The sequence below is a fragment of the Plecotus auritus genome (assembly GCF_963455305.1).
Source record: "Plecotus auritus genome assembly, chromosome: 6".
NCBI classification, from domain to species: domain Eukaryota; kingdom Metazoa; phylum Chordata; class Mammalia; order Chiroptera; family Vespertilionidae; genus Plecotus; species Plecotus auritus.
The window spans coordinates 89,095,241-89,122,752 of NC_137773.1; the positions used below are offsets into that span (position 1 = coordinate 89,095,241).

General features: G+C 50.1%; 1 protein-coding gene across 6 annotated transcripts; it reads left to right on the forward strand.

The window, feature by feature from the left end:
- The first annotated feature begins 263 nt into the window (after nucleotides 1–263).
- SLC44A2 (solute carrier family 44 member 2 (CTL2 blood group)) lies at nucleotides 264–27,512 on the forward strand. Of its 6 annotated transcripts, none has more exons than XM_080671855.1 (23): nucleotides 264–423; nucleotides 14,934–14,982; nucleotides 17,506–17,579; nucleotides 17,705–17,789; nucleotides 18,377–18,461; nucleotides 18,649–18,759; nucleotides 18,831–18,891; nucleotides 18,981–19,104; nucleotides 19,221–19,304; nucleotides 19,398–19,510; nucleotides 20,999–21,130; nucleotides 21,225–21,324; nucleotides 21,401–21,493; nucleotides 21,667–21,754; nucleotides 22,314–22,576; nucleotides 22,657–22,751; nucleotides 23,242–23,345; nucleotides 23,449–23,522; nucleotides 23,611–23,681; nucleotides 23,837–23,925; nucleotides 25,347–25,431; nucleotides 25,841–25,958; nucleotides 26,218–27,512. In XM_080671855.1, exons 1-23 carry the CDS (start codon nucleotides 393–395, stop codon nucleotides 26,237–26,239), a joined length of 2,151 nt encoding a protein of 716 aa, XP_080527981.1. In that variant the 5' UTR covers nucleotides 264–392; the 3' UTR covers nucleotides 26,240–27,512. The 6 variants fall into 6 exon arrangements, with proteins under 6 accessions (XP_080527981.1, XP_080527985.1, XP_080527983.1 ...); XM_080671854.1 differs by lacking the exon at nucleotides 264–423 and adding an exon at nucleotides 14,329–14,438; XM_080671859.1 differs by lacking the exon at nucleotides 25,841–25,958.

The window sequence follows — 27,512 nt, forward strand, 5'->3', positions numbered from 1 at the left end:
GAACACTGGCACACAGTCAGCAAGCGCTCAATATCTATTTGACGAATGAATGGGTGGGTGGATGGATGGATGGATGGATGGATGGATGGATGGATGGATGGATGGATGGATGGATGACGACTGCTCCTTTTGCAGGAAATACACCAAGAAGGTCTCACGGGAGCCCAGAAAAGAAACAAAGGTTTAGGTACCACCCCTTCCCGAGCCCGCCCCGCCTCTGGCCCTGCCCCTGCCTCCGCCCGCGCAGGGCTCCCATTGGAGAAGGCACGCGGAGCGGGCCAGGCGGGCTGGGCGGAGCCCGAACCGGGGCGGGCGCTGCAGCCCGCAGAGCCTCCCGCCCGCTCGGGCTGGGGTCGCGCTGGCTCGGACTCCCCTCCCTGCCCGCCGTGGCCATGGAGGACGAGAGGAAGGACGGAGCCTACGGTAGGAGCCGCCTCTGACCCGTGGCCGCCTTTGCCGAGTTGGGAGGCCCTTGGAGGAGGGGGACGTCTGAGATCTTAAACACCCGCGCTGCAGCTGCGGCCTCATCCTGCTTCCAGGGCCTGCATCCCTCTCTGCGCCGTGCCCACTCCCCCTCTTCCTGCCCCGTCGCCCTGCGTACCCGCCGGGGAACCCTTGCTCTCCCTCCGGCCGATGGGCCGGGACGCACGCGCATGCTCCGCCCGGGGAGGTCCCGTTATCTGGGTGGCTCAGATGCCTGGCGGGGGAGGGGAGTCGCGGCGACCTGGGCTTCGAAAAGGGACAGGGCCCCAACCTCCCCAAACCCCCTCCTCTTCCAGTCCCCTTTGTCCACTTCTTACTCCTGCCCACATCTCTCTGGAAGTCGCCGGCACGGGCTTTTGGCTCGATGGGGAAACTGAGGCAAGACTCGGCAGACCGAATGCAAGGGTGGGAGCCCATCGTGTCTCGCCCGCCGCCTGGGAAGGGCGGAAACCAGGGCGCCTCCGGTGAGGGGGCAGGTAGGAAGCCGGAAACAATTGGCTAACTTTCCCTACCCTGTGCCAAGGGTTGGGGGTGCCCGCTCCCCGGAACCTCTGAAGGCGGCCTGCACCTCAGGGCCCAGGGAATGGAGCCAAGCTGAGGCCCCTCCCCATCCACGCCCTACTGTGCTTCTCTTCCTCTGGTTCCCACGGCGGAGACTGGGGGGTCCTTAGTTTCTCCTTTCTCTTCTCCATTTTGGGTCCCTAGGGCCGATCTGGTCACACGCCCCACAAGCACTGCCTGGGGCAGAGAGGCCCTGCCACCCCTTCTAGTGTGACAGGAACTTCCTGGAAACTGTAAGACTGAATGGCCTTGGGGAAGGGGCCGGAAACCACGAAAAATGAAAAACAAATCTACTAGAGCTGTGCCTCTCTCCCCCCCCGCCCCCCAAGTCTCACCCCCACCCCTTAGGGCCTCAGGAGGCTGCAGAGACACATTTGGGGGAGGCTGGGACCCTCCCTGCCCAGCCCACTCAAGAGGGAGACAGGGGGGCCTGGCTACCACCCAGCCACTCCCCTCCTTGCTTGAACTTGTCAGTCTCTTAAGGGTCTCCCTTGTTCTTGGTTTTGGCACAAGCCCCAGATCCTGCAGCTGCCCGTGCTGTGCATCCCTGGGGTGTGGCCAGCTATCTCTGATCTTCACATTTTAGTCTGGGCTCCAGGCCCGGCCCTGCCTGCCTGTGGGCAGCACTTGAGAAATCTTTGGGCTCCATGAGGCCAGACTGGAGTAGGGATGGGGACAGAGTGGACAATAATGTTATTCACCCAGCCTTGAATCTGCCCAAAGGGAGCTAGCCATGGATGGGTCTGAGCAAATCCTCCCAGCCCTGCCAGGCTCACAACCGACACAAGAGACCTCTGTGCCCAGCAGACCTTATGCTGGGCACTGGGAGCCCATTCTATCTACAAATATTTATTGCGCATCTTATAAGGTGGGGTCTGGACACTGAGTACATAACAACAGTGAACAAAGCAGAATCCTTCACCGCAGGGAGTGGACAAGGGAATGAAGATGTAATTCTAGGTTGTTGTAAGTGGTGTGAAGCAAAGAACAGGATACAGTGTATATAGGGAAAATCATCTGGGTTTATTTTAGGTGACCAAGGGCTGGAGCTTGAGCCAATGGCTGTGGGGAAAATGGGAAGAAGTGTGTTTCAGGCAGAGTGAACCGTAAACAAGCCTCACAGTTGCTTCATTATTTCTCTCTGTGAGGCTCAGAGGTGGAGGCGTCAGCTGGATCTTGCAGCCAGGCCCTCACCTCCTCCAGGGGGGCCACATGGCTTGAGTCCTCCAAGTGGGGAAGGGTCTCACTTAGCTTGTGGAAAGTCTTTTCCCATCAGAACCAAAAACCTGGGGCCCTCCGGCTGCCCTGTGAAGACCCTGCCAGACAATGGGGACCTTTCCTTTGGGAATAGTGTACAAGAGTGGCTCACTTACTAGTACCCTGCCCTTGTGCCCCAGTGCTTTCTGTGAATTTAGAGGGTGACATCCGACAGACAAAGGCTCAAATCCAGACTCTAACACAAGCTGTGTGGCCCTGAGCAAGTTGGTGACCTCTCTGAAACTGTCTTCCTCTGTAGGGCCGGGCATGGTGGAAACCATTTTGCCCAGTTCTCAGCAAGCTCCATGTACTCAGGATACCTCTTGGTCTAGTGATACTGAGGACATGGATTTTCCATGAGCTGAGAGAGAAGCAGCCCACTCTGTCAGGACGTAAACTTGGGCTGCCCTGACAGGGCAGGAAGTTCCCTTCTCAGCAGACAGATGTCTAGAGGAAGGCAGTGGCTCCAAGAAGGAAATGACTCCTGGGCCTCGACGGGTGTTGGCAATGGGCACAGCCATCCTTACTGGCCCACCCTTGGCATGAGCAGCATGGAAGAAGATTCTAGAACCTGATGGGGTGGGGGTGGAAAAAAGAATGGTGCTTGTTAAAAAAAGAACAAGAACAAACATATTGCATGCCCCAATTTCCTCGAGTCCAACTCAACCAGCAGTGGGGTTCTAGCACCCGATCTGGAAACAAAACGAAACACTGTTGGGAGAGAGTATTTACTTCTTAATGGCAACTTTTTACAAAAGAGAACATATGTAGTCACATGCTTCAAAATACAAATGATACTAAAGACTTTATAGCTTTATTATGAAAAGTCTCCTTGTTTCCTCTCCCAGCCCCATACCACCGGCTCGGAGTACATTAGTGTTACAGCAGCTTGTGTTGTCTTCCAAATGGAGTCTAGACCTTAGAACATGTAAAAATATGCATATTCTTTATTTCATGGTGTTTGAGTTCTTAGCTGTATGAGGCAGGAATGCATGTCTGTTTGGTTTGAAGGGGTATGGACAGTGCCTGGCACTTAGTAGATGCTGAACAAATATTTGTTGAATGAAAGGTGTTTGTTTTACATGTTGCTTTTTGTTCTTTCCTTTTTGTTGTTTTTTCTTGATATATGTTGGAGATGATCTCTCATGTCAGTGCCTGGAAAGCTTCTTCAATCATTTTTTTTTTAAATATGTTTTTATTGATTTCAGAGAGAGGAAAGGAGAGAGAGAGAGAGAAATATCAATGAGAGAGAATCATTGATTGGCTGCCTCCTGCACACCCCTTACTGGGGATCGAGCCTGCAACTTGGGCATTTTAGGACACGGGAAGACACCCAACTAACTGAGCCACACCAGACAGGGCTGAACTTTCATATATATATATATATATATATATATATATATATATATATATATATATAAAATTGATTTTTACAGAGAGGAAGGGAGAGGGATAGAGAGTTAGAAACATCAACGGGAGTGAAACATCGATCAGCGGCCTCCTGCACACCCCCTAATGGGGATGTGCCTGCAACCAAGGTACATGCCCTTGACCGGAATTGAACCTGGGACCCTTCAGTCCGCAGGCCGATGCTCTATCCTCTGAGCCAAACCGGTCAGGGCTGAACTTTTTATTGAAACAGTAAATTCATACATAAAAGGGTTCAGATCCTATATTTATGAGGCTCCGGGAGTTTTTACACCCAAGTAACCAGCACCCAGTTCAGGAAAAATATTACCAGCACCCCAGAAGCCTCTCATTCCCAGGGAGGGCTTACCAGTATTATTATTATATGGTTTTTTTTGTGTTTTTTTTTTTTGTGGTTAAAAAAAACAGCCCATAACACAAAATTTGCTATCTTAACTGTTTTAAGTGTATGAAAAATAAAAAGAATGTACAACAGAGGTGATATGTGAACCACAAAAGTTAAAATCTTGAATATCTGGCCCTCAACAGAAAAAATTTGCAGCCCTCTGGTAAAGACTTTCTCATCACCCCAGAAAGTTCTCTTATGTCCTTGCCCCATCAATCCTCAAAGGGAGGGTTATTTTTAAACAGATGTAAAAACTCTTAAATAAACAAAATTAACATATTCTCTGTGGGGGCTGGAAATTAAAATTTAGCCCTCAACTGCATAGCACATTTTAGCCTTCTGCCTGAAAGAGCCCTACAGAAACGCTCAGCCAGCCGTCCTCATCCTGAGGTAACCTAGCCTAGAAGTCTCCAGAGCTTAGTCTACTAACCCCACCCCCCACCCCCAGCCGTGGCATTTGTATCTTTTTATAGTTCCTCAGGCTGGTTTAATGAAAAATCATACTGTTCCCAGAGTAGGATACTATGTTGCCTTGTAAAAAGATGAAGTAGGTTTAACTTCTCTGATGGGAAACAATGTCTGATTATGTTAGTACTAGAGGCTCGATGCACGAAATTTGGGCAAGTGTAGGCCTTCCTTCCCCCAGCTGCTGGCACTGGCTTCCCTCACAGCCCCAGAAGGTCGTCCCGGATGCCCGGTCTAATTAGCATATTATGCTTTTATTATTATTGACTAGAGGCCTGGTGCACGAATTCATGCACCAGTGGGGTCCCTCAGCCTGGCCTGCGGGATCAGCCAAAAGCAGCTCTCCGATATCGCCTGAGGCAGTGGTCGGCAAACTGCAGCTTGCGAGCCGCGGTTTGCTGCTGTATTGACTAATGAGTTTGCCAACCACTGGACTAGACTAAATGTTACCGTGTAGTTGGAAGCTGTGAGGATTAGGCAATTGTGTGCAAAGAGATAAAGGATAGTATATGACAGTGGCCAAAAACTCATTAGTCAATAGAGCAGCAAACCGTGGCTCATGCTGCTCGCAAGCCGCAGTTTGCCGACCACTGCCCTGAGGGGTCCCGGATTGCGAGAGGGTGCAGGCCAGGTCAAGGAACCCCACTGGTGCATGATTGGGGCTGGGGAGGGACACAGGAGGTTGGCCAGCCAGGGAGGGACCGCAGGAGGCTCCAGGGTGTGTCTGGCCCATCTCGCTCAGTCCCCAATTGGCTGGATCCCAGCAGCAAGCTAACCTACCAGTTGGAGCGTCTGCCCTCTGGTGGTTAGTACACATCATAGCGAGCGGTTGAGTGGCCTTAGCATATCATTAGCATATTACGCTTTGATTGGTTGAACAGACGACTGGACACTTAGCATATTAGGCTTTTATTATATAGGATGGGTGACAAAACTCAGGGCTAAATAACTAGAAATCTGCTTGTGTATGTGAACTGTAATCAGTGTCTGGAAGGAGGGAAGGGAAATCAGTGAGAAGAACTGCTCCCAGGGAGAGGAAGTGAGGGCTCAGGGCCTGGGGTGACAGGGAGAGTGATTTGTCTTGTTCTGGTATAAGTTTTTATCTTGATTAGCATACAGGTTGCATAATCTAAAGTTCATTCATAACTTCCCTCAGCAAACATTTATCGTGCAGGTACTGTGTGCCAGGTTCTGTTCTAGATGCTTGAGGTGCAGCAAGTGCTGCACTTCTGGAGCTGACATTCTAGATGGGAAACCAGACAAGAAATTAGATGAATGAGGAAAATTCTTAGAATGCCAGAGAAGGGCCCTGGAGAAAAATTAAGCAGGAAAGAGGGTGGGAGTGATATATAGGGCCTTGAGGCAAAGTTTAAAATTTTAAATGGAAGGATCAGAGAAAGCCGGCCAGAGGAATGAGGGAGAGAGCAGTGTAGTATGTTTCAGGCAGAGGGCACTCACTGCCTGTGCAAAGGCCCTGGGGTGGGATTGTCTGCTGTGTCTGAGAATCAGTGAGGAGGCCTGTGTGGCTGGAGTACAGGGACCAAGGGGCAGAATGGGAGGAGATGAGGGCCGGAAGGGGATGGCGCAGGATTTGGAACTTTGTTCTGGTAGATGAGAGCCATTCAGAGTTCTAAGCCAAGGAGGAGCCTGGTCTGACTCAGGTGTTCACAGACATGCCCTGGCCCCTAGAGACTGCAATCGCAGAAACCAGGAGACTAGAACAGAGGCAATAAGACTAGTTGAATACTTAAATCACCTAGTACCAAGGTGCTAAATAAACACATCTAGAGAAAAAGCTAACCACAGAGTTCTGACTCTCAGCCAGGTTCCGGAGCCAAGCCTTGGCTCTGTTCCAGTCCCAGTTCCATTCTTCCTAGTTCTGTACCATCTTTACCTTTCGTATCCATGGACCTTTTGTATCTATACCTTTCATATACCTGAGCCTCAGTTTCTCTATCCATGAAATGGGGTTAACAGCATTATCAGCTCCCTCTGTCTCCAGGGTTCCGTGAACTGATGGGAGTATAGCACTTAGCCCAGAGGTTGCTCCATGGCAAATGCTCAGTTAGTTATTCATTTATCATAGAGTTTAAGAATATGGTGTCAGGAGCAGAGTTCAAGTCCCAGCTACTGCTGGCTGTGTAATTCCGGGCAAGTAATTGAACATTTCTGTGACTCAGTTTCTATATCATACCGTCTGCCCTCAGAGTCCTGTGAGGCTGACATTAGTTTCTAGAAGTAAATGCCTGGCACACCGTGGGCACTCTGTATTTGTTCTTAGCTTTATGACGAATAGAATCGCTTCCAGCTTTCCCTCCCACATGCTGTCCGCAAACCTTTTGTCAAAGGATCTCATCAGGCACAGACTTCTGGGAAGGTGGGGTGAGCCAGACTGGCTGCATGGGTGAGGCTTTGGGCCTCTGTAGGCTTGGGGACTTGGCCAGTATACAGCAGCCGAGGGGGCTGGGTGGCACTTGATGTCCTGGCACCAGCATCGTAACCAGGCAGCCTATGTTGGTTCTCTTATCTCCCACGCCCATTGCTCGGGGTGGGCTGACTATGGTGCCCAGCAAAGCCAGGATTCAAGGGCTGTCCCCACACCCCACTCCCTCCCCTAGCCTGGCCTAATGGCTCAGCTTTCCCACGCCTTCCCCCCTACCATGGTCACATATTTAGCTCTGTCTCTCCCAGTATCTGCTAAAGAACAGGCCTGGGTTGGAGCCAGAGGGGCCTTGGTTTGTTTACAGCTCCATCACTCACCAGCCGTGCGGTCTAAGCCAGTGGCCCCAGTTTGCCCCCTCTGTCAAATGGGACCACGTCCCTGGGTAGTGTTTGCTGCAGCTTTGTACCCCAGACCTGGGCTAAGTGCTTTTTGAGTATCAAGTCCTGGCAACACCTGTGAAGCAAATGCAGGTGTTAGTCTCATTCTCCAGACAGGAATACGGCAGCCTGGAGAGGAAAAGAACTTGTCCGTTTCCTGGCCTGTGTTGCTGGGGAGTAAATGACATGCCTCACCGCTTCCAGTTGTTACAAGGAGAGCACATGAAACATGCTGGCACAGACCCGGGCTCAGCATGTTGCTTCATGGCCTAGAGACCAGGAAGTAGTGTCCAGCTTCGAGGGCCACATATACAGCCTGTCGCTGCCACTCCGGTCTGCGTTGTAGTGTGAAGGCGGACAGACTATGAAAATGAGGGTGGCTCTGTGCCCTGGAAACTTAATTGATGACCACTGACATTTGAATTTCACATAATTGTCACATGACAAAATAGTCTTCCTCTTTTGATGTTTTTCAGCCATTTAAAAATGTAAAGACTATTTGCGGCTCTGGTTTATATGAAAACAAGCAGTGGGTGGATCTGTCCCACTGGTGACATTTTATCACTTCCTGGCTTAAATGGTAAAGACACTGTGATAGGCAGAATAATGGCAGAATAATGGTCCCCCCAAAGACGTCCACATCCTAAGTCCTGGAACCTGTGTCTGTATTACTGTAAATGGCAAAAGGGAATTTGCAGAGGGATTAAATTAAGGATTTTGAGCCCTGGCCGGCGTGGCTCATTGGATAGAGTGCCGGCCTGCGGACTGAAGGATCCTGGGTTCCATTCTGGTCAAGGGCACATACCTCGGTTGCAGGCTTCTCCAGGGCCTGGGCCCTGGTTGGACTTGTGTAGGAGGCAACCAATCGATGTGTCTTTCTCATGTCGATGGTTCTCTCTCTCTCCACTGTCCCTCCTTTTCTCTCTCTCTCAAAAGCAATGGGAAACATATCCTCAGATGAGGATTAATGGAAATAATTAATTAAATAAATTAAGGACTTTGAGATAGGACATTTATCCTGAATTATCCAGGTAGGCCAGGGACAATGGTTCTTATAAAGAGGTTGGGAGGAGTCAGAGGAGACAGTGACAATAGAAACAGGTATGTCCTTGATGGGAGTGCTGGCTTTGAAGAAGGGAACTTGCTGAATCTTTGCAACAATGTTGCAAGGTAATAATAAGAGGAAGAGGCCACAAGCCAAGGAAAGGGGGAGGCTTCTAGAAGCTGGAACAGGCAGAGAAAGAGAGTCTACAGAAGGAATGCAGTCCTGCCAAAACCGGTTTGGCTCGGTGGATAGAGCGTCAGCCTGCGGACTGAAAGGTCCCAGGTTCGATTCCGGTCAAGGGCATGTAACTTGGTTGCGGGCACATCCCCAGTAGGAGGTGTGCAGGAGGCAGCTGATCGATGTTTCTCTCTCATCGATGTTTCTAGCTCTCTATCCCTCTCCCTTCCTCTCTGTAAAAAAAATCAATAAAATATATTAAAAAAAAAAAAAAAAAGAAGGAATGCAGTCCTGCCAACATCTTGATTATAGCCCAGTGAGATGCACTTTGGACATCTGACCTCTAGGATTAGAATAAATTTGTGTTGTTGTTTTTTTTAAAATATATTTTATTGATTTTTTACAGAGAGGAAGAGATAGGGAGAGAGAGTTAGAAACATTGATGAGAGAGAAACATCAATCAGCTGCCTCCTGCACACCTCCTACTGGGGATGTGCCTGCAACCAAGGTACATGCCCTTGACCGGAATCGAACCTGGGACTCTTGAGTCCACAGGCCGATGCTCTATCCACTGAGCCAAACTGGTTAGGGCAAATTTGTGTTGTTTTAAGCCACAGAGTTGGTGGTGATTTATTACAGGAGCCATAGGAAACTCATACAGACACTAACATAGGAGCTTGGCCTGGCTCTGTTGCTCACCATCTTTGTGGCCACCTGAACAATATTTCTCTCTGGGCCTCAGTTTTGCTTCTATCAAATGGGGGTTATAATGATAGAATCAACCTCACAAAGTTGCTATTAGGATAAACTGAGTGAGGTCAACTGTGTAATGTTTTAGAAGAGTACCTGGCACATGGCAAATAGGTCAGTAAATGGAAGCATTGGGACATTCGTACTTTTTTTTTTTAAATATATTTTTATTGATTTTTTAATGATTTTTTACAGAGAGGAAGGGAGAGGGATAGAGAGCCAGAAACATCGATGAGAGAGAAACATCGACCAGCTGCCTCCTGCACACCCCTGACCGGGGATGTGCCCGCAACCAGGGTACATGCCCTTGACTGGAATCGAACCCGGGACCCTTCAGTCCACAGGCCAATGCTCTATCTACTGAGCCAAACTGGTTAGGGCACATTCGTACTTTTCTTATTATTACCTTACAACATTGTTGCAAAGATTCAGCAAGTTCCCATCCTGTAGGGTTTGGATCAGGCTCATTATCAGAAATCATCAGTATTTGCCTCGCCTTTCCTTCCTTCCTTCCCCATCCACTAATATTAGTAAGCACTAGTGGAATCCATGAGGTGACAGTACCCATGTTCCCTTTTGTATTTCCTGAGTGCCCACCAGGTCAGGCCCTGAGCCAGGCCTCGGCCAGGTGCCCCTCTCTGCATCTTTAGTTCCATTTTACAGAGGGATAACTCAAGTCTACACAGCAAGGTCATTGGCAGCCCTGAGAGCTGTCTGAGATTTCCCTAAGTGACCTCCCCGGCCTGGCCTGGTTATGCTTCTGCCCAAACACCCTCAGTGGCTCCCACTGGCCCATCACACCTGGTATAGGGGTGCACCACTCGCTGCTTCCCCTCCCCGAGCCTTGGTTTCCTCTGCTGTAACACGGGTGGACAATAGGACCTCCAATACGGTGAAGAGCAGAGCCAGTGTCTGAAAGGCCCTCCTTTGTTAGCACCAGCTGTTGAGAGGCTGCTCTCACTCTGCCAGTCTGGCTGCCATTTAACTGACACAAGGAACTTTTGGTGTTTCTTTCTCTCTCCTCCACCGTGCTTACCAGTCTCACCTCCTCTCAGATGATAGAAATATGCTCTGGTGTTTTCCTTCATACTTGTAATCATTTTGAGTTTTTATGTATTTGCATGACTAATCCATGTGGAATTGTTTTGCTATGTATAGCGGTGGAGTTAACTTTATTTTCTTCCAAATGCAGTCAAGCCAGTCACTGATTTGTCCTTTCTCTGCCAACTGGAAATTCCACATTCGTCATGCATTAAATTCTTTTATGTATAAAATTCACAAATTAATTTTTAAAACATTTTTAATTGATTCCAGAAAGAGGAAGGAAGCGGTGGGGGGGAGGGGGGAGAGAGCTGAGAAACATCGAATCAGTTGTCTTCCACACTCACCCCGACCAGGGATCAACTGGGAATCAAACCCACCACCCTTTGGTGTAGAGACGATGCTCCAACCACACTGGCCAGTGCTCAAATTAAATTATTTTTATTTTTAAAAATATATTTTATTGATTTTTTTACAGAGAGGAAGGGAGAGGGATAGAGAGTTAGAAACATTGATGAAAGGAAACATCAATCAGCTGCCTCCTGCACACACCCCATTGGGGATGTGCCCACAACCAAGGTACATGCCCTTCACCGGAATCAAAACTGGGACCCTTCAGTCAGCAGGCCGACGCTCTATCCACTGAGTCAAACCAGTTAGGGCTCAAATTAAGTTTTTAAATATGTACACCTGGAAAACTCTAAGCTACATTTTTATTTTCAGTCTTAAGTATACATTTGACCCTTGAACAACATGGGTGTTAGGGATACTGACACCCCACACAGTGGAAAATCTATAACTTCTGACTCCCCCAAAACTTAACTACTAATAGCCTACTATTGACCAGAAGCTTTACCGATAACAAGCAGTTGATTAACACATATTTTGTATATGTATTATATAGTGTATTCTTACAATAAAGTAAGGTAGAGAAAAGAAACGTTTTTAGGAAAAAAGAGCCTGGGCCTGTGTGGCTCAGTGGGTTGGGCATCATCCCATGCACTAAAAGGTTGCAGGCTCGATCCCTGGTACGGGGTGTGCAGGAGGCAGCAGATTGATGTTTCTCTCTCTCCCTTTCCTTTCTCTCTAAAAACCAATTTAAAAATCTTAAAAAAAAAGAAAATCATAAGAGAAAATACATTTACAGTACTGTATATATTTACTTTAAAATATCCACATGTAAGTGGATCTGCACAGTTCAAACCCAATGTTCAGGGGTCAACTGTATATACATGGATTATAGATTGAGGTTATTCATTCAGCAAACCCTTCTTCAGCGTCTGTTCTATGCCAGGCACCATGCTGGGCACCGGGGACACCACCACAGACAAACAAATATAAACCCTTGGGGCATGGGGGCAGACAACAGACAACCAATGCATAAATGTGTGACATGTCAGGCGGTGGTAAGAAACAAAATAAAATAAGGTGATTTTAATGGAGGGGAAAGGGTGCTGTTTTAGAGAGGATGGTCAGAGAAAGCTTCTCAGAGGAGGTGCTGTTTGAGCAGAAGCCTGAAGGAGGTGGAGCCACATGGACTCTCAGGGAAGAGCTTGCTAGGTGGAGGGAACAAGTGCCAAGGTGCTGAGTTGAGACCAGGCCTGGTGAGTTTTCAGTGTAACCAGAAGGCCAGTGAGGCTAGAATGGAATGAGCAAAAGGGAGAAAGGGAGGAGGTGAGGGCAGTGGGGGGACAGGGCCTTGTGGGCTATAGTTGAGCTTCTCTTCTGAATGAGGTGGGGGCCATAGAGGGTTCTGGACAGAGAAAGGATGTGCCTTGACTCGGGTGTTTACAGACTCCACTGGCTGCGTTGGGAGGAACACAGTGGGGGGTAAGAGTGGGAGCTGGGAGACCTGGGTGGAGACACCTACACTGGTCCAGGCAAAAGATGAGCACCATGTGACAAGGGTTCGGGCCAAGGAGTGGGTGAGAAATGTTTAGATACTGGGTAGATTCTGAAGGTAGAGCTGATGTTAAGCAGAGAGACATCCCAGGTTTCTGGACTGAGTGCTCTGGAAGAGAGCTGCCATTTCTGAGTTCAGGCGGGATGGGGGCCGGTCCGGAGGGCATCGGATGTGGCGGTGCTGAGTGTGAGGTGCCCATGAGAACCCCAAGTGGGCCACTGGGAGATAGGTGTCTCAGGGGCGTGCGGCTTGCGGGCCAGGCCTTCCCAAGGATGGACATTTGGGAATCATCAGGATGGAGTTGGTTGAAGTCCTGAGTTTACAGGAGTGACCCCAAGAGACCTGGTGTAACTGGGAAGAGAAGAAGCTGCGGCCTGGGCACCACTCAGACTGCGTGGGGGTGGGACTAGCTGGCAGGGACCTCAGGAACCACAGGATTTCTTTAGGAGACCTGGTCATCCAAGGGCATGGCTTGTAGCCGTGAGCCTCGCCTGTTTGCTGAAGTCTGTGGGCCAGGGGTCAGGTAGGGCCTCCACAGCTGTGGGCCACTAGGAGGAGGCGGCCTTTCTCTAGGAATGCTGAGTTAGTGATCAGAGTGGGGCAGGCGGGGGTGGGACTCTGAAGCAGCAGCTGTAATTATTGAGCACCAACTGTATGTGACCACACTGTATTATCCCATGTTACTGTATGCCCCACACTGAATATATATTCCTGCCGACTATACCCCCATGCCAGCTGTATATAGTTAACGATACTGTAAAGTATACAACTGGCCCCAATGACGGTTGGGAGATGCAGTGAAATTGAGGGAGTATATGGTTTACATGGGGGTGGATGGTTGGTGTGGGGAGGATAGCCAGCTGACTTTGCACCCTCTGCCGATTGTATACCTCCCACTAGCTGTATACCTCCACCCTTACTGTATACCCCACACTGATTAAACACCCCTGTAGCAACTGTCTCCCTCCATGTCAGCTGTTTGATTCCACACTGACTGTAAATGCTACTCTGACTGTGCCCCATGCAGTATCCCTGTCCCCACATTGGTCGTACACCCCTACCCTGACAGTACAGTACATCCATTTCAACTGTAAACCCCAGGCCAACTGTATACCTCCTGGCATCCCATGCCTGGTCTTTGACTCGTTTTGTTTTTTTGCTTTAGTCCCATTTCACAGTTGAGGAAACAGAGGCTCAGGGGAGGCAAGGCGCTGGCCTAAGTGTTCTCTGGCTCTGTGGGGAGTGGCGGGGGGGGGGGGGAGGGGAGAAATATTTGAATCCAGGGCCACCCAGTAGGATGTTGGCTCCACAAGACACACCGAAACTGGTGTCCAGCCCAGAGCCTGCTCCCGTAGGGGCTCAATAAATCCCTGTTCTACAAAACAGTGGCTCCTGGATTCACAATTGTGCGAGTGTGCCGGGATGATGGCTCAAGTGTGTAGCTTTGGGAGCCATACAGGGACCATCTGGGGGCGGTGCCAGGCAGGAATGTGGCATGGGGGCTGCGGGCCCCAATTCTTCAGTTTTCAAGAAATTGGCCATGTGGATTTTCATATAGACTCTCCCAATGTTTTAACTGTTGCCATTTAATTTTTTTAAATGCAGCTCAAAATAAAACACTGTTGTGGAGCTAGAAATCGCCCTCCTTGTGCCTCAGTTTCCATACCTAGAGAATGGGGGCATATTGGGTGCCCTTTTGGGGTTGAGAGGTGTGTTAGGCGGTGTGGCCTGGGGAAGGGGTGGGGTGGGGTGGGGTGGGGTGGGGTGGGGTGGGGTGGGGTGGGCCCAGGGGCTAGGTGAAGCCAAGGGGTTCTCCGATGGGGGCGGGGCAGGGGCGGGGAGGGCTAAATCCGGCGGCTGGTGAGTGGCGGGAGCAGCTGCCGCCCCGCCCGGCCTCTCCCGCCCTCCTCGGGTCAGTCCCCTGGCAGCCGCTCCGCTGGGGCCGGTCAGACTGGTTTGGGCCGCCCCGCCCGGCTCCTTGCTGGGAGGAGCCGCCGCCAGTCGGTCCGACCGTCCCTCCCTCGGGACACCCAACGGGCCGGACCCCAGGGCCGAGGGGGCGCGGGAACGGGCGGGCGCCGCAGGGATGGGGGGCGACCGGCAGCATTACTACGGGAAGCACGGTAGGCAGCCCCCGTCCTGCACCCGGGGATGGCCACTGGGAGGGGGCGGAGGGAGTGCCGATCTCTGCCTGTAGCGCCCCCCTCCCCCGCAATCACCTGCCAGCACCCCTCACCCCAGTCTTCCCTGGAGAGCCTCTCAGAGTTCCCTCCAAATCCCCTCACCCGAAGGGCCCGTCCTTGAAGCCCTCTCCCCAGTACTCCTGTGGGGTTCCCCCGGGGACCCTCCCCTCTCCACCTAGCGCCCTGGTGGCCCCCATTCCAGCCCCCTCCCCAGTGGGTGGCCTCCAGCTGGTAAATCCAATAACCAGTTCTCCCCCGCGCTGGCTGCTCTGCTGGGGGCTTGGGTATGTCCTCTCCCGAAGACTGGGCGAGGCGGGAGATCTGCAGGGTCTCTGAAATTTATTCCTGGGACCTAAGATCCCCTAGGAGCGTCTGAGGGAGGGTGGTCTCCCAGCGCCTTCTTGGCCCACCCAGCTCTACCTTGCTGATTTTCAGGAACTCCACAGAAGTATGACCCCACCTTCAAAGGACCCATTTACAATCGGTAAGGACTCTGGGTTCCTGCGGGGGGGCGGGGGGCAAGGGGGTGTCTGCTAATACTGTCCCACTTCTGTTTCTTCACACTCCCGGATCTGTTCTCCAACAAACTGGTGATAAATATTTTGCAACTTGACGATGAAAGGATTAATTTCCTTAGTATAAAGAGTCCTTACAAATGAATTAAAAAAAAAAAAAAAGAAACTCAGGCAAAAGACTGGAACAAGAAATACGATGAAGTTATGGAAAAATGTTTCAAACTCAATGGAAAGTAAAGGAATATAATTTAAAACAATAACCAAATAGAATTTCCTATCACAGATTAGCAAAGATTAAGTAGATTAACACACATGTTCCGCATTGAAAGTAATTGTTGCCGTTTTTTTCAAGGGAATATGGAAATGTGAACATTTTAAGTGTGCATGTTTTTGTTCCAAAGATTAAAATTCTAGGGAAAAAAGTTTTAATAAACCTTGCACACATGGACCAAAATGTATGAAATAGCTGTCTTTTAGAAAATGGCAAAAAATCTAACCATCTGAATATCTATCCTTTGCAACTAGTTAGCTAAGTTAACTAGTGGATACTTAGGTTAATATTACACAGCTGTTAAAATGTACCAGTCCCACCTTGGTTAGTGTTGCTCGATGGTTAGAGCATCGGTCTTTGCACCATAGGTTCGATTTCACATCAATATTTCTCTCTCTCTCTCTCTGACTCTATCTCCCACCCCCTCTCCCTTCCACTCTCTATGAAAGATCAGTGGACACCCACATTCACCCTCCTATGTAGGGACCCACACCTTCTCTACCACTTCTCATCTGGTAATTCCTTTAGGTTTCCATCTGAAAATCACTTTTTCTGAGGTCTTCGGAAATGTCTTAGAAAATCTGAGCATACACAATCACCAAGAACATTGTAGTTATTCATTACTTTATCCCTTGATCAAAATAGCTGGGTTTTTTAGTATTTGTCTGACGGTGTTTTAGTCACCAAAGTGCCTTCTACTAATTATGACATCGTCGCTGTTTTTCCATGTCTCCACTTACGTGTTTATATTCCAGCAACCGCCCTGTGATCCCCAAGCAAACAGGAATCTATTTTAAAAAGTAGATACAAGAAGACTGTGTTCACTGTCTTGTTAATAGAGGAGCTGAGGCATATTAAACATTTTAAGAGTTTATTGTAGCAAAAACAAATTCAAATCAGGCTGCACCAAATCGGAAGTGGTTAGGCATGTTCACTGAGGGAGCTCAGGAAGATAGTTTCATAGAGAAGGTGGAAACCAACTAAGAAAATTATTGATGGGCTATGGCTTACAACCTTTGAGTTTTGATTTTGTAAACGTGAGGCACTCATAGGCTTTGATTTTTTGGATTGCTGCCTAAATTGCTAAGGTATTAGAGCCACCTCTGTCTCATGGTCTCCTGGTTTAATTAATGTAATGGTGGTCTTCATAATGCTTTATTTATTCATTCACTTATTTGTTAATTCATAAATTCAATTTGAATTCATATTGATTCTGCCAGGCAAGGTACTAACGGCACTAATTAACGTTGTGGAGTACGCAATAATAAAGGTATGAATAAGGTGTGTATGCAGGAAGGATGCGGGGTGATGGACATCCATGCCTGAGGTGGTAAAGCTAACTGGCCTTGGTTTTGAAGATATAGTGGGCATTTCCCAGTGAGTCAAAGTGAGGAATAGTAAAAAAAAAAAAAAAAAAGATCAATGGAAAAAATATCCTTGGTGAGGATTAACCTAACAACAACAACAAAATGTACAAGAGTCCTAAGTGAGGATATGGATCCCTCAATATATTAAGCAAAAATAGCAAGACACAGAACAGGAGGTGTATCATCACACTCAAGCAAAAAAAAAATTTTAATATTAATACCTAATAAATAACCCAAAGGACTAACTAACAGGTTACTTATGGGCAGGCAGGGGTATGAGTGTGTGTGTTGGGGGGAGACTTATTTCTTTATTGTATACATCCCTATTTTGTGATTTTAATTTTTACCATGTTCATATATTTTTTAAATTTTTATTTATTGATTTTGGAGAGAGAGAGGAAAAAACATCAATTTATTGTTCCACTTATTTATGTATTCATTGGTTGATTCTCATATGTGCCCTGACCAGGGGTCGAACCCACACCCTTGACATATAGGGACGACATTCTAACCAACTGAACTACCTGGCCAGGGCTCATCTATTTTTTACTCTAATATTTAACCTTATAAAAATAATTTAAATTTTAAAAAAACATTAATATGTAATGCTGGTAACGATGTGAGAAAATGGGCACTCTAATCGAAGGAAAGCTGCACATTGCTGCAACCTGCTTTGAGGACGTGTATCATTACGTATCAAAATTTGAAGTGTACGTGCCCTTTGGTATAGCATCTGCATAGGTCAGGAACATGTGTCCAAATCACACATGGGTGTGAGTGTGTGTACCGGGTACCGTGGGTCTATGATCCTCAGGGCACCAAGGCTCCCCCCTGACACTGTCTCTTGCTCTCAGGGGCTGCACAGACATCATTTGCTGTGTGTTCCTCCTCCTGGCCATTGTGGGCTACGTGGCTGTAGGGATCATAGGTGAGTGGAGGAGGGAACAGGACTTAGAGTTCCGGGGTGAGAGGGAAGCCACTGCCTCTGGGTCAGGAGTGGGACTGATGCTGAGGAATGGCAGGCAGTGCCTCAGTGTCTGGATTCCTCCACAGCTTGGACCCATGGAGACCCTCGAAAGGTGATCTACCCCACTGATAGCCGAGGCGAGTTTTGCGGGCAAAAGGGTACAAAAAATGCGTAAGTCTAGCTCCTTATTGCCTGGTGGGTCTGGGGAGGAGTGGGCAGGAGGGTTTCATGAGCTCTGGGGAGAAGGTTCTAGGCTTCTCCTACTTGCAGCCATCCATTAGTCCAGTCAACAAATATTTATAAAACTCCCACCATCCCCAGCCACTGTACTAGGCCTTGGGGACACAGCATTAAATGAGACATTAAGGAGGCCCACGTTTTAGGGGAGAGACAGAGAGGAGATGTTATGGGATCTGAGGCCAGTCATGACAGCTGAGGTAAAAGAGGGAGTTCTTTTACTTCACCTGTAAAAGTGAGGGTTCTGTCACTCCCTGGCTGTGTGACCTAGGGCACGTGTCTCAACCTCTCTGAACCTTATTTTCCTCATCTCCAAACTAGGGATTCTAACAGTCCCACTCTAATAAGGCTGTTGTGATGGTTCAATGAGCCTATGTGTGTTCAGAGCTTAGAAAGTACTTGACATGAAGTAGCTGCTGCTGCAGTTATTGTTATTGTTGTTGCTTTCATTAAGACATTTTACTAGTATATAGGGTGGTTGAGAAGTCTTGACAGTTTCCATCTCCCTTTCCCAACCCCAGGAACAAACCCTACCTGTTTTATTTCAACATTGTGAAGTGTGCCAGCCCCCTCGTCCTGCTGGAATTCCAGTGTCCCACCCCCCAGGTAACTTGTCCCCTCCCTATCCCCTTCTCTGTCCCCCATTTCCAACACCAGGTCCTTTTTTTCTGCTGTAGTGGTGACTTCTCACCCAGCTTTTTTCTTTTTCCCTGGTGAATGGGAGGTGGAACTTCTATTTTGAGTGGGGATCAGGTGTCTGACCCCACCCAACCCTGCCTCCTGCTCCCCCAAGATCTGCGTGGAAAAGTGCCCCAACCGATACCTCACCTATCTGAATGCTCGCAGTTCCCCGGACTTTGAGTACTACAAGCAGTTCTGCGTGCCTGGCTTCCAGAACAACAAGGTAAGGGGAGCCCAGGCAGGGCCAGGTGGAGGGTGCTGGTCTGGGGGATTAACTCTCCCCTCTCTCCACAGGGTGTGGCTGAGGTGCTTCGGGATGGTGACTGCCCCCCTGTCCTCACTCCTAGCACACCGTGTGAGTCTGGGGTCCTGTGAGCTCTTGTGGGGTGTGGGGAGGTGTCAGGGGCTCAGCTTGACTGCTTTCCTGTCCCCTGCTCCATGTAGTGGCCCAACGATGCTTCCCAGCCATCCACGCCCATAAGGGGGTCCTCATGGTGGGCAACGCGACGACCTATGAGGATGGGGACGGCGTTCGGAAAAACATCACTGAGCTGGTTGAGGGCGCCAAGTGAGGACTGCAGCCCACCACACTGGCGTTGCGCTTTCCTGGGTGGGACAGAGCATCCCATGGGGCTGGACCAATCAGGGAGGGGTCTGACGCCACCCTCGTATGCCTTACCCCAGGAAGGCCAATGGGGTCCTGGAGGCTCGGCAGCTGGCCATGCGGATATTTGAAGATTACACTGTCTCCTGGTATTGGATTGTCATGTAAGATGGGAGGAACGGTGGCCTTTCCTGGGCTGGGCAGTCTGAAGCTGATGAGAGGGTGGGGACAACTCATGCCCCCATTTCATCCCTCAGAGGCCTGGTCATCGCCATGGTGATGAGCCTCCTGTTCATCGTGCTGCTCCGCTTCCTGGCTGGCATTATGGTCTGGGTGATGATCGTCATGGTGATTCTAGTACTGGGCTATGGTACGTCTCCCCCTCCCTTCCTACTTCCCTCCTCATGGTCTGCAAAATGCTCATGCCCTTTGACCTGTCACTGGCCCATTAAGCATCTTCTAAGCCATCAGTTGTCCTCTACCTTGTCCTACACCCATGGGCTAAATCATAGTCTTCCAAACTGGGCCTGGATCTGTATTTTATGACACCAAAAGGCATTCGCAAGTTGACTACTTAGGACAGTGGCTAATGATACATGCTCTGGCACCAGAAAGCTGGGGGTTCAAATGCCGGTTTTGCCAACTCCTCACTCTGTGACCTTGGGCAAGTGACTCAACCTCCCTGTGCCTCAATTTCTTCTTCTATAAAATGCGGATAATTAATATTTACTAGTTAGGAGGCTTAATGAGAAGAAGATAGTATGTGGAGGAGATGGAGAGAGCTGAGACCTAAGGAACCAGCAGGCCAAGCTCAAACGCCAGTGCTTTATATTCTGATTATTATTTTTTATAGAGGCTTTAAAAAAAAGTTTTTATTGACTTTAGAGAGAGAAACGTTGATGTGAGAGAGAAACATGGATTGGTTGCCTCCCTTACGTTTTGGGACTGAACCCACAAACTGTGCCCTGACCAGGAATCAACTGTTAACTCTTTGGTATATGGGACGACGCTCAACCAACTGAGCCACACTGGGCAGGGCCTGATTATTCATTTAAACTTTCCATTTGGAAAGATGGCCTTATATGCAACCCAATCTGAGGACACAGATATTAAAATATTCATGTTAATAGTAGTTTCTATCTGGATGCTGGAATTTTAGGCAACTAGACTTTTTTTTTTTTTTTTTACTTTGTCTATATTTTACAATTTCCTTCTACAAAGAGCTAAGAGGAATGCTGAAAATTCCTAATGCTACCCCATCGGACGTTAACACCCATGTCCTCCCTCACTACCCATGAATCTTTGTTACAGAGTTGCAAGGAGGTCAGGAAAGCCTCAGGCATACAGCATCCTGACACCTATTCATTCATTCATTCATTCATTCATTCATTCATTCAACGTGTATTGAGTGTCTATTGTAGCCTAGGCAGTTTTCTAGGTGCTGGGATTATAGCATTGAATGAAACAGGATAAATGTTTGTTCCTGGGGAGCTTATATTCCTGGAGGTATGGAGCAGATGGACGAGAAAAAACAAAAAAACAAAACAGAAAACCCTCTAGGATATCAAAGCAGAGAAGGGGGATACGAAGTTGGAGTGTGAGAGGGTAAGATTCTAAAAAGGGGAAAGGTTTCTGGAAGGTCTCATGAGAAGGTGACATTTCAGCACAGGAGGATATAAAGGATCTGTTGGGGTATCAGAAGCGGGAAGAGCTAGTGCAAGAGCTCTGAGACAGGAGCAAGCAATGGCAGCCCCTCTCAGCCTCCGTTTTTGCTTCTTTTAAACTGGGGTGGTGGTACCTGCTTTGCTCCATTGGTGGAGCAGTTGGTGTGCTGTAGCATGGCGATTCCTCTGTGCAGGTATATTTCACTGCTACATGGAGTACGCCCGACTGCGTGGTGAAGCCGGCTCCGACATCTCCCTGGTGGATCTCGGCTTTCAGACAGATCTCCGCGTGTACCTGCACTTGAGGCAGACCTGGATGGCTTTCAGTGAGTCCCAACACCCATTCCTGCCCCTAGTTAGGCACGGGAGGGGTGGGAGCCTAGGCAGCTGGCAGACGTGGCCACCCTCTGCCCCCTACAGTGATAATTCTGAGCATACTTGAGGTTATCATCATCTTGTTGCTCATCTTTCTACGGAAGAGAATTCTCATTGCCATTGCACTCATCAAAGAAGCCAGCAGGTGGGTGTGATGGGTCAGGCGTGGGTGGTCCCAGGGGTGCTCGGTCCCTCATGCCCCTATCTCTGCTCCCCTCCAGGGCTGTGGGATATGTGATGTGCTCCCTGCTGTACCCACTGGTCACCTTCTTCCTGCTGTGCCTTTGCATCGCCTACTGGGCCAGCACTGCTGTGTATCCTCTGTCAGACCCCGGTTCCTGATCCCAGGGATGGCTAAAGACCAAACTTGCCTGGAAGTGACCTGCAGCTTGGGGGCAGGCCCAAAGCTTGGTGGGGGAAGGGACCCTTTCTCACAAGCCCCTGGGGTTCCTAATCTCGGACCTTAGGTTCCTTAATGAGCTTCCAGCTTCCTGTCTACTTCCAATGAAGCTATTTATAAAATCTTCAGCGATATCACCACCTGCCCAGTTAATGGGAAAACCTGCAACCCTGAGGTGGGTATCCGGAGGTGGGGGGCGGCTATTTCCCCAGCAGCCCATCGAGGATCTAAAACCTCTCATCCCAACTTGGGGACCATTCAACAAACAATTGGTGCCTGCTGTCTGCCCTGTGCTGGATATGGGGGTATGGAGGGGAAGAGATCCAACTTGACAGCTCCCATACCCCTCTCTTAACCCAGTGATGGCCAGTTCTTGCTTCTAGAACTCCTTCCTTGCCTTCCACAAGCCCCTATCCTGACCCCAGCGATCCTTATGCTGACCTCTGCCACTCCTGTCCTGTCCATGTGGCCACTCCACTGACACATGACCCCACCCTGATCCCCCAAATAGCCTATGCTACCTCACTGACACCCATTGAGTTTATTACATGATCCCTAGTCTTGCTTCTAGGACCCCTTTTACAAGTTCCAGTCCTGAACCCCCAACCCCTTAACTCTGATCCCCATGACTCCTGTCCCCATCCTATAGTATAGCTGACCCAGACCTGATGCTCAGAGCCCACCCTGAACCCTGGGTCCCTATGTTGTGACTGGGCATTGCATCTCTCCTACAGACCTTCCCCTCCTCCAACGAGTCCCGCCTATGCCCTGGAGCCCACTGCCAGTTCGCCTTCTATGGTGGTGAGTCAGCTTACCACCAGGCCCTGCTGGGCCTACAGATCTTTAATGCCTTCATGTTCTTCTGGCTGGCCAACTTCGTGCTGGCTCTGGGCCAGGTCACGCTAGCTGGGGCCTTTGCCTCCTACTACTGGGCCCTGCACAAGCCAGATGACCTGCCTGCCTTCCCGCTCTTCTCCTCCTTCAGCCGGGCACTCAGGTGGGACCCCAGATGGGCGTGGGGGTGAGATGGGGCAGAGGAGGCCTGGCCCAGCCACTGACCATGCCCTTGGCCTGCAGGTACCACACGGGCTCCCTGGCCTTTGGTGCCCTCATTCTGGCCATCGTGCAGATCATCCGAGTGATGCTGGAGTACTTGGATCAGCGCCTGAAAGGTGAGGCCCAAATGCTGTGGGCTTTGGCCTTAAACTGGGGAGGCAGAACTGGGGGAAATCGGAATTGGTTCTTGCTTGTGGGCAAGGTTTGTGTGGGGTAGTGATTGGTTTCTGACTATGGGCAGGTAGAGCTGAAAGACTTGGGTGATTGGTTCCTGCCATGGAGGGGATGGGTGGTACCATGGAAGCCTACAAGGATTGGTGTCTGTGGGAGGCGGGGCCAGAGCAGTGGTATGGGTTGTGATTGGTTCCTGTCTTGGAGGCTGGGCTGAAAAGCTTCAAGATTGGGTTCCTCACTGGGGGCATGCCCTCCAAGGGTCCTGGATGGGGGCATCTCCTCTCCTTGTCTCTTTGAGAAGATGGGCTCTGGGAGTCCTGCACTGTGCAGGTGCAGGGGTGTGTGATGAGGAGGTGTGTGTCGGGGGCGGGGGAGATGCATGGAGGTGAAGGTGTTGTTCCCTCACCTTCACATCCCTCCATTTTCTCCCAGCTGCCGACAACAAGTTTGCCAAGTTCCTCATGACCTGTCTCAAATGCTGCTTCTGGTGCCTGGAGAAGTTCATCAGATTCCTCAATAGGAATGCCTACATCATGGTCAGTGGCCTGGGACCCATAACCAACCCACCAGCTTCTCCTGGAAGGGAGGGGCCCACATTCCCACCAGGGGCCCTGATCCTTTCCTTCTAACTCCCTCCAGATCGCCATCTATGGTACCAACTTCTGCACCTCAGCCAAGAACGCCTTCTTCCTGCTGATGAGAAACATCATCAGGTCAGAGAAAACACCATCTTCTCACCACCTCCCTCCACCCCTGGTCCCTGAGCCAACAGTCACACCTGCTCCTCACTCTCCCTTGCAGAGTGGCTGTCCTGGACAAAGTTACTGACTTCCTCTTCCTGTTGGGCAAACTTCTGATTGTGGGTAGTGTGGGTGAGTGCTGCTCACCCAGCCTGTCTGGCTGTGGGAGCCTACTGGACTGTGGGGTCCCCATGTCTTCTTCTGTGGTGAGTTGGGTCTTCTCTGGGCAGGGGGCTACTTCCCTTAGCCAAAACCCTCAACTATCTTGGTTTTCTCCCCCTGTCCAGGGATCCTGGCTTTCTTCTTCTTCACTCACCGTATTAGGATCATACAAGACACAGCACCGCCCCTCAATTATTACTGGGTCCCTATACTGGTATGGAACTTTGGGGATAGGTGGGTGTTGGGGGAGAAGGAGGAGTTGGGGCTCACCTGGCTCCTTTGACTGGACAGATAGGGTGGGGGTCAGAAGTAGGGGATTGGTTATTTATTCCCACAAACATTAAGCACCTGCTTTGGACCAGCCACAGAGGGAGGAAGGGCGTCTCTCTAGAGAACTGCAGTTTAGAGGCAAATAGACATTAATCAGTAAATCAATCATGATATGGGTGGATATGAGATTGCAGACTGGTAAATGCCCCAGGGCAGAATTCTAGGGAACTTTTGGAGACTGTGGTGGAAGCTTTTTTCAGGTCTGGGAGTCTAGGCAGTTTCACTGTGGAAGTGATGTCAGATCTAAAATCTGAAGGACAGGCCTAGCTGGTTTGGCTCAGTGGATAGAGCATCGGCTTGCAGACTGAAGGGTCCCAGGTTCGATTCTCTTCAAGGGCACATGCCTGGCTTGCAACTCATTCCCCAGTAGGGGGCGTGCAGAAGGCAGCCAATCAATGATTCTCATCACAGATGTTTCTATCTCTCTCTCTCCTCCCTTCCTCTCAGAAATCAATAAAAATATATTAAAAATAAATAAGTAAATAAAATCTGAAGGACATGCAGGCAACAACCAGGCATAGGGAACAAGGACAGAGCCTCTAAGGTGGGACCATACCAGAGCAGTGAGGAAACCAGTGTAACTGGTGTGGAGGAAGTGAAGAGGGGAGGAGGTGGAGGGAGATAAGGGCAGGGAGGTAACAGGTGCTGGAGGGGTTAGGTCATCAGAAAATTTAAGTGCACGCCTTGGAGCCCGATGACCTAGATTTTTATTTTAGTCCTCTTTGCTAGTTCTAAGATGTGTAACTTTGGGCAAGTTATTTAATCTCTCTATGGTCCACTCATGTCAGTCAATAAATGTTTATCAGGTACCTACCAAGGCCTTGTGAGTCACCAAATTGCTGGGGATGTTGCAGTAATCAGGTCAGGTACAGTCTAGTGGAGATGTGGGCATTAAACCTGTACTGCCCTAAACATACATAAAATTGCAGCTAGATGAAGATCTCAGAGAAGGGGTGCTCAGTACTAGGAGAGCATAAAACAGGGTCTAGATGTCAGAGGCAACTCCTTGGAGGAGGTGTTACCTGAGGACTTGATGTTTGAGCTTAAAGCAGAATAATGAGGAAGCATAATAAACTAGACTAAGTCATGGCAATAGCATGTGCAAAGGCCCTGGGGTCAAAGAGAGCAAATAATGTCCTGTGGATGATAGGGCTCTGCCCACAGGGTTGAGGGGTTAGGTTATTTTTATTCTAAGGCGGGCTTACAGCATAGGAATGACATGATCCCTGCTTGGGAGGGACAGGGGGGGTGGGAGTTGCTCTGGGCAGGAGTTGGGATGGAAACAGCTCCTGTCCCCTCACCCAGACAGTGATCATTGGCTCCTACCTGATTGCCCATGGCTTCTTCAGCGTCTACGGCATGTGTGTGGACACATTGTTCCTCTGCTTCTGTGAGTGACCCCTCAGCCCGACTCTTGCTGGGCCCTGACTCCCTTCTCCCTCTGGACAGAACATCTTCCCGTGGGGCTACACATTCACCTGCCACATGTCCCCAGCTTCCCAGGGACTGGCTGTCCCTCACTAGGGCCCTGGCATGCCCTCTCAGCTTCCTCCCTGCGCACAGAGCTGCTGCAGCTGGAACACCCTGCCCTGGGCCCTTGGCTTCCGAGTTTTCAGCTTTGTTTGGGGGGGAATCTGTGGCTGCCACTAACTCTGGTCTCTCAATCTGTCTGTTTTTGTTTTCTCTTTTCTCTTCCTCTCTTCCATGCCTGCTGGCTTCCCTGTTCTTCCCTGCCTCCCTTTTCCCCTCCCCTTCCTGACCACCCCATTTTCCCCTGCCGGTTCCTGGGGGGAGCCCAGGTGAGGACCTGGAAAGGAATGACGGCTCTCAGGAGCGACCGTACTTCATGTCGCCTGAGCTGAGAGACATCCTGTTGAAGGGGAGTGCGGAGGAGGGGAAGCAGGCAGAAGTCGAGGAGTAGGAGGAGTAGAGAAGGAGGGAGGCCAGCCTCCTTGTTTCCTCCCTGTAGACCGGGGGTGCATGCGGGGCTTCCTTGCCTGGGCGTGGGGAACGTGTGTGTCCCATTCCTGAGCCCACTGTAGCTGCCCCTCTCCAGTCCCCGTGTGTCTTGCTTCCTAACCCTCTGAGGCATCTGTGGCCCCTGCCCGCCCTGTCCCCAGAGGCCCCTGCCTGTGAGCTCCCCTCATGCCACCTGCTCTGGGGTCTCTCTCTGCAGTGGAGGACCTCGAGAGGAATGATGGCTCGGCCGAGAGGCCTTACTTCATGTCTTCCAATCTCAAGAAGCTTTTGAACAAGACCAACAAGAAGCTGGCAGAATCTTAAAGGCCCCACCTTCCCCCCACCTCCCTGCAAGGTCTCACGCTGGGTGCTCTGCAGCTGGGTCAGAACCCCAGCCCCTTGGGCTGACCGGAAGTCCTGTCACTGCCACCCTGCCATCATCCAATTACCACCAGTTTCTGGGGACCTGGAAGATTTGTGGCATCTCTTCCCTATGCCAAGGGGCAGTCGGGCTTTTCATGACGGCCCCTGCAAGACGGCGCAACGAATCACTCCAGCCCTCACTGGCTGGGATGGGAAGGAGTACTGTGAGGGCTCTTGATGTGTCTGGCCTGCGATGGGGCCCAACCTCTGTGGGCTGCCTCCAGCTTCCTGTTCCCTCTTATGGTGGGATAGTGTTTGTGTCTGCGGGAGCCATGGCCACAGTAAGCTCCAGCTCCTGAAGGCCCTCGTTCACACGTATCTGCTCAAGCCAGGACTGAGCCCCTTCTCCAGAGCTGAACAATTGGCACACAGGCTGCCACATGTGTTTCTTTACTATTTTTTTTAACCTGGCTGTGCATTAAAGGGTCTATTAGTTTTTTCTGTCTCAACAGCTGAAATGGGGCCACTGAGGAGTGCCTTCTGTTATCTGATATGGCTGCAGTGGGGTGTGGTACTCGTGCCCAGGGATGGTGTCTCCTGGCATGGGGGCAGCAGGGCACCCTGGTTGTTGATGGGAGATGAGGGAGTGAGACTATTCTGGGAGGCTGCTTTGAGCAGGAGGGAGGAGACCCCTAATAGCTGCCTGATGGAAACCTGCTGGCTGGCTGGCTGGCGAAGCTGGGCTGATTTCTTCCCTCCCTCTGCCAGTGATTGACACAGCTCTCTTTGTAAGAGAGAAAAGAAACTGAATCCACCCAAGGGACAATTTCAGGGGAAGGGGTGCAAGGCAAATGCTGCGTGCACACCGGACCTCCCTGCCCAGTCACCTCATCTTGAGGATCCTTTTGCCAAATTGGTTGAACTCAGGACCTGGTCTCCTGGTTTTCTCTCCGCCATATCCTAAGGCCCCCGACTTCGTGTCTTTGTTCATCAGCACAGTCCCAGGATCCCGGAGAGGGAGAGATTCCCGCCTGGGGTCTCCATGTCCTGTGCCTGTTGCCAGTTCTCCTTCCTCCCTCCCTGTTCTGTCCACACATCCCTGCGTGTAACTGCATTCCAACCACTAATAAAGTGCCTATTGTAACAGAG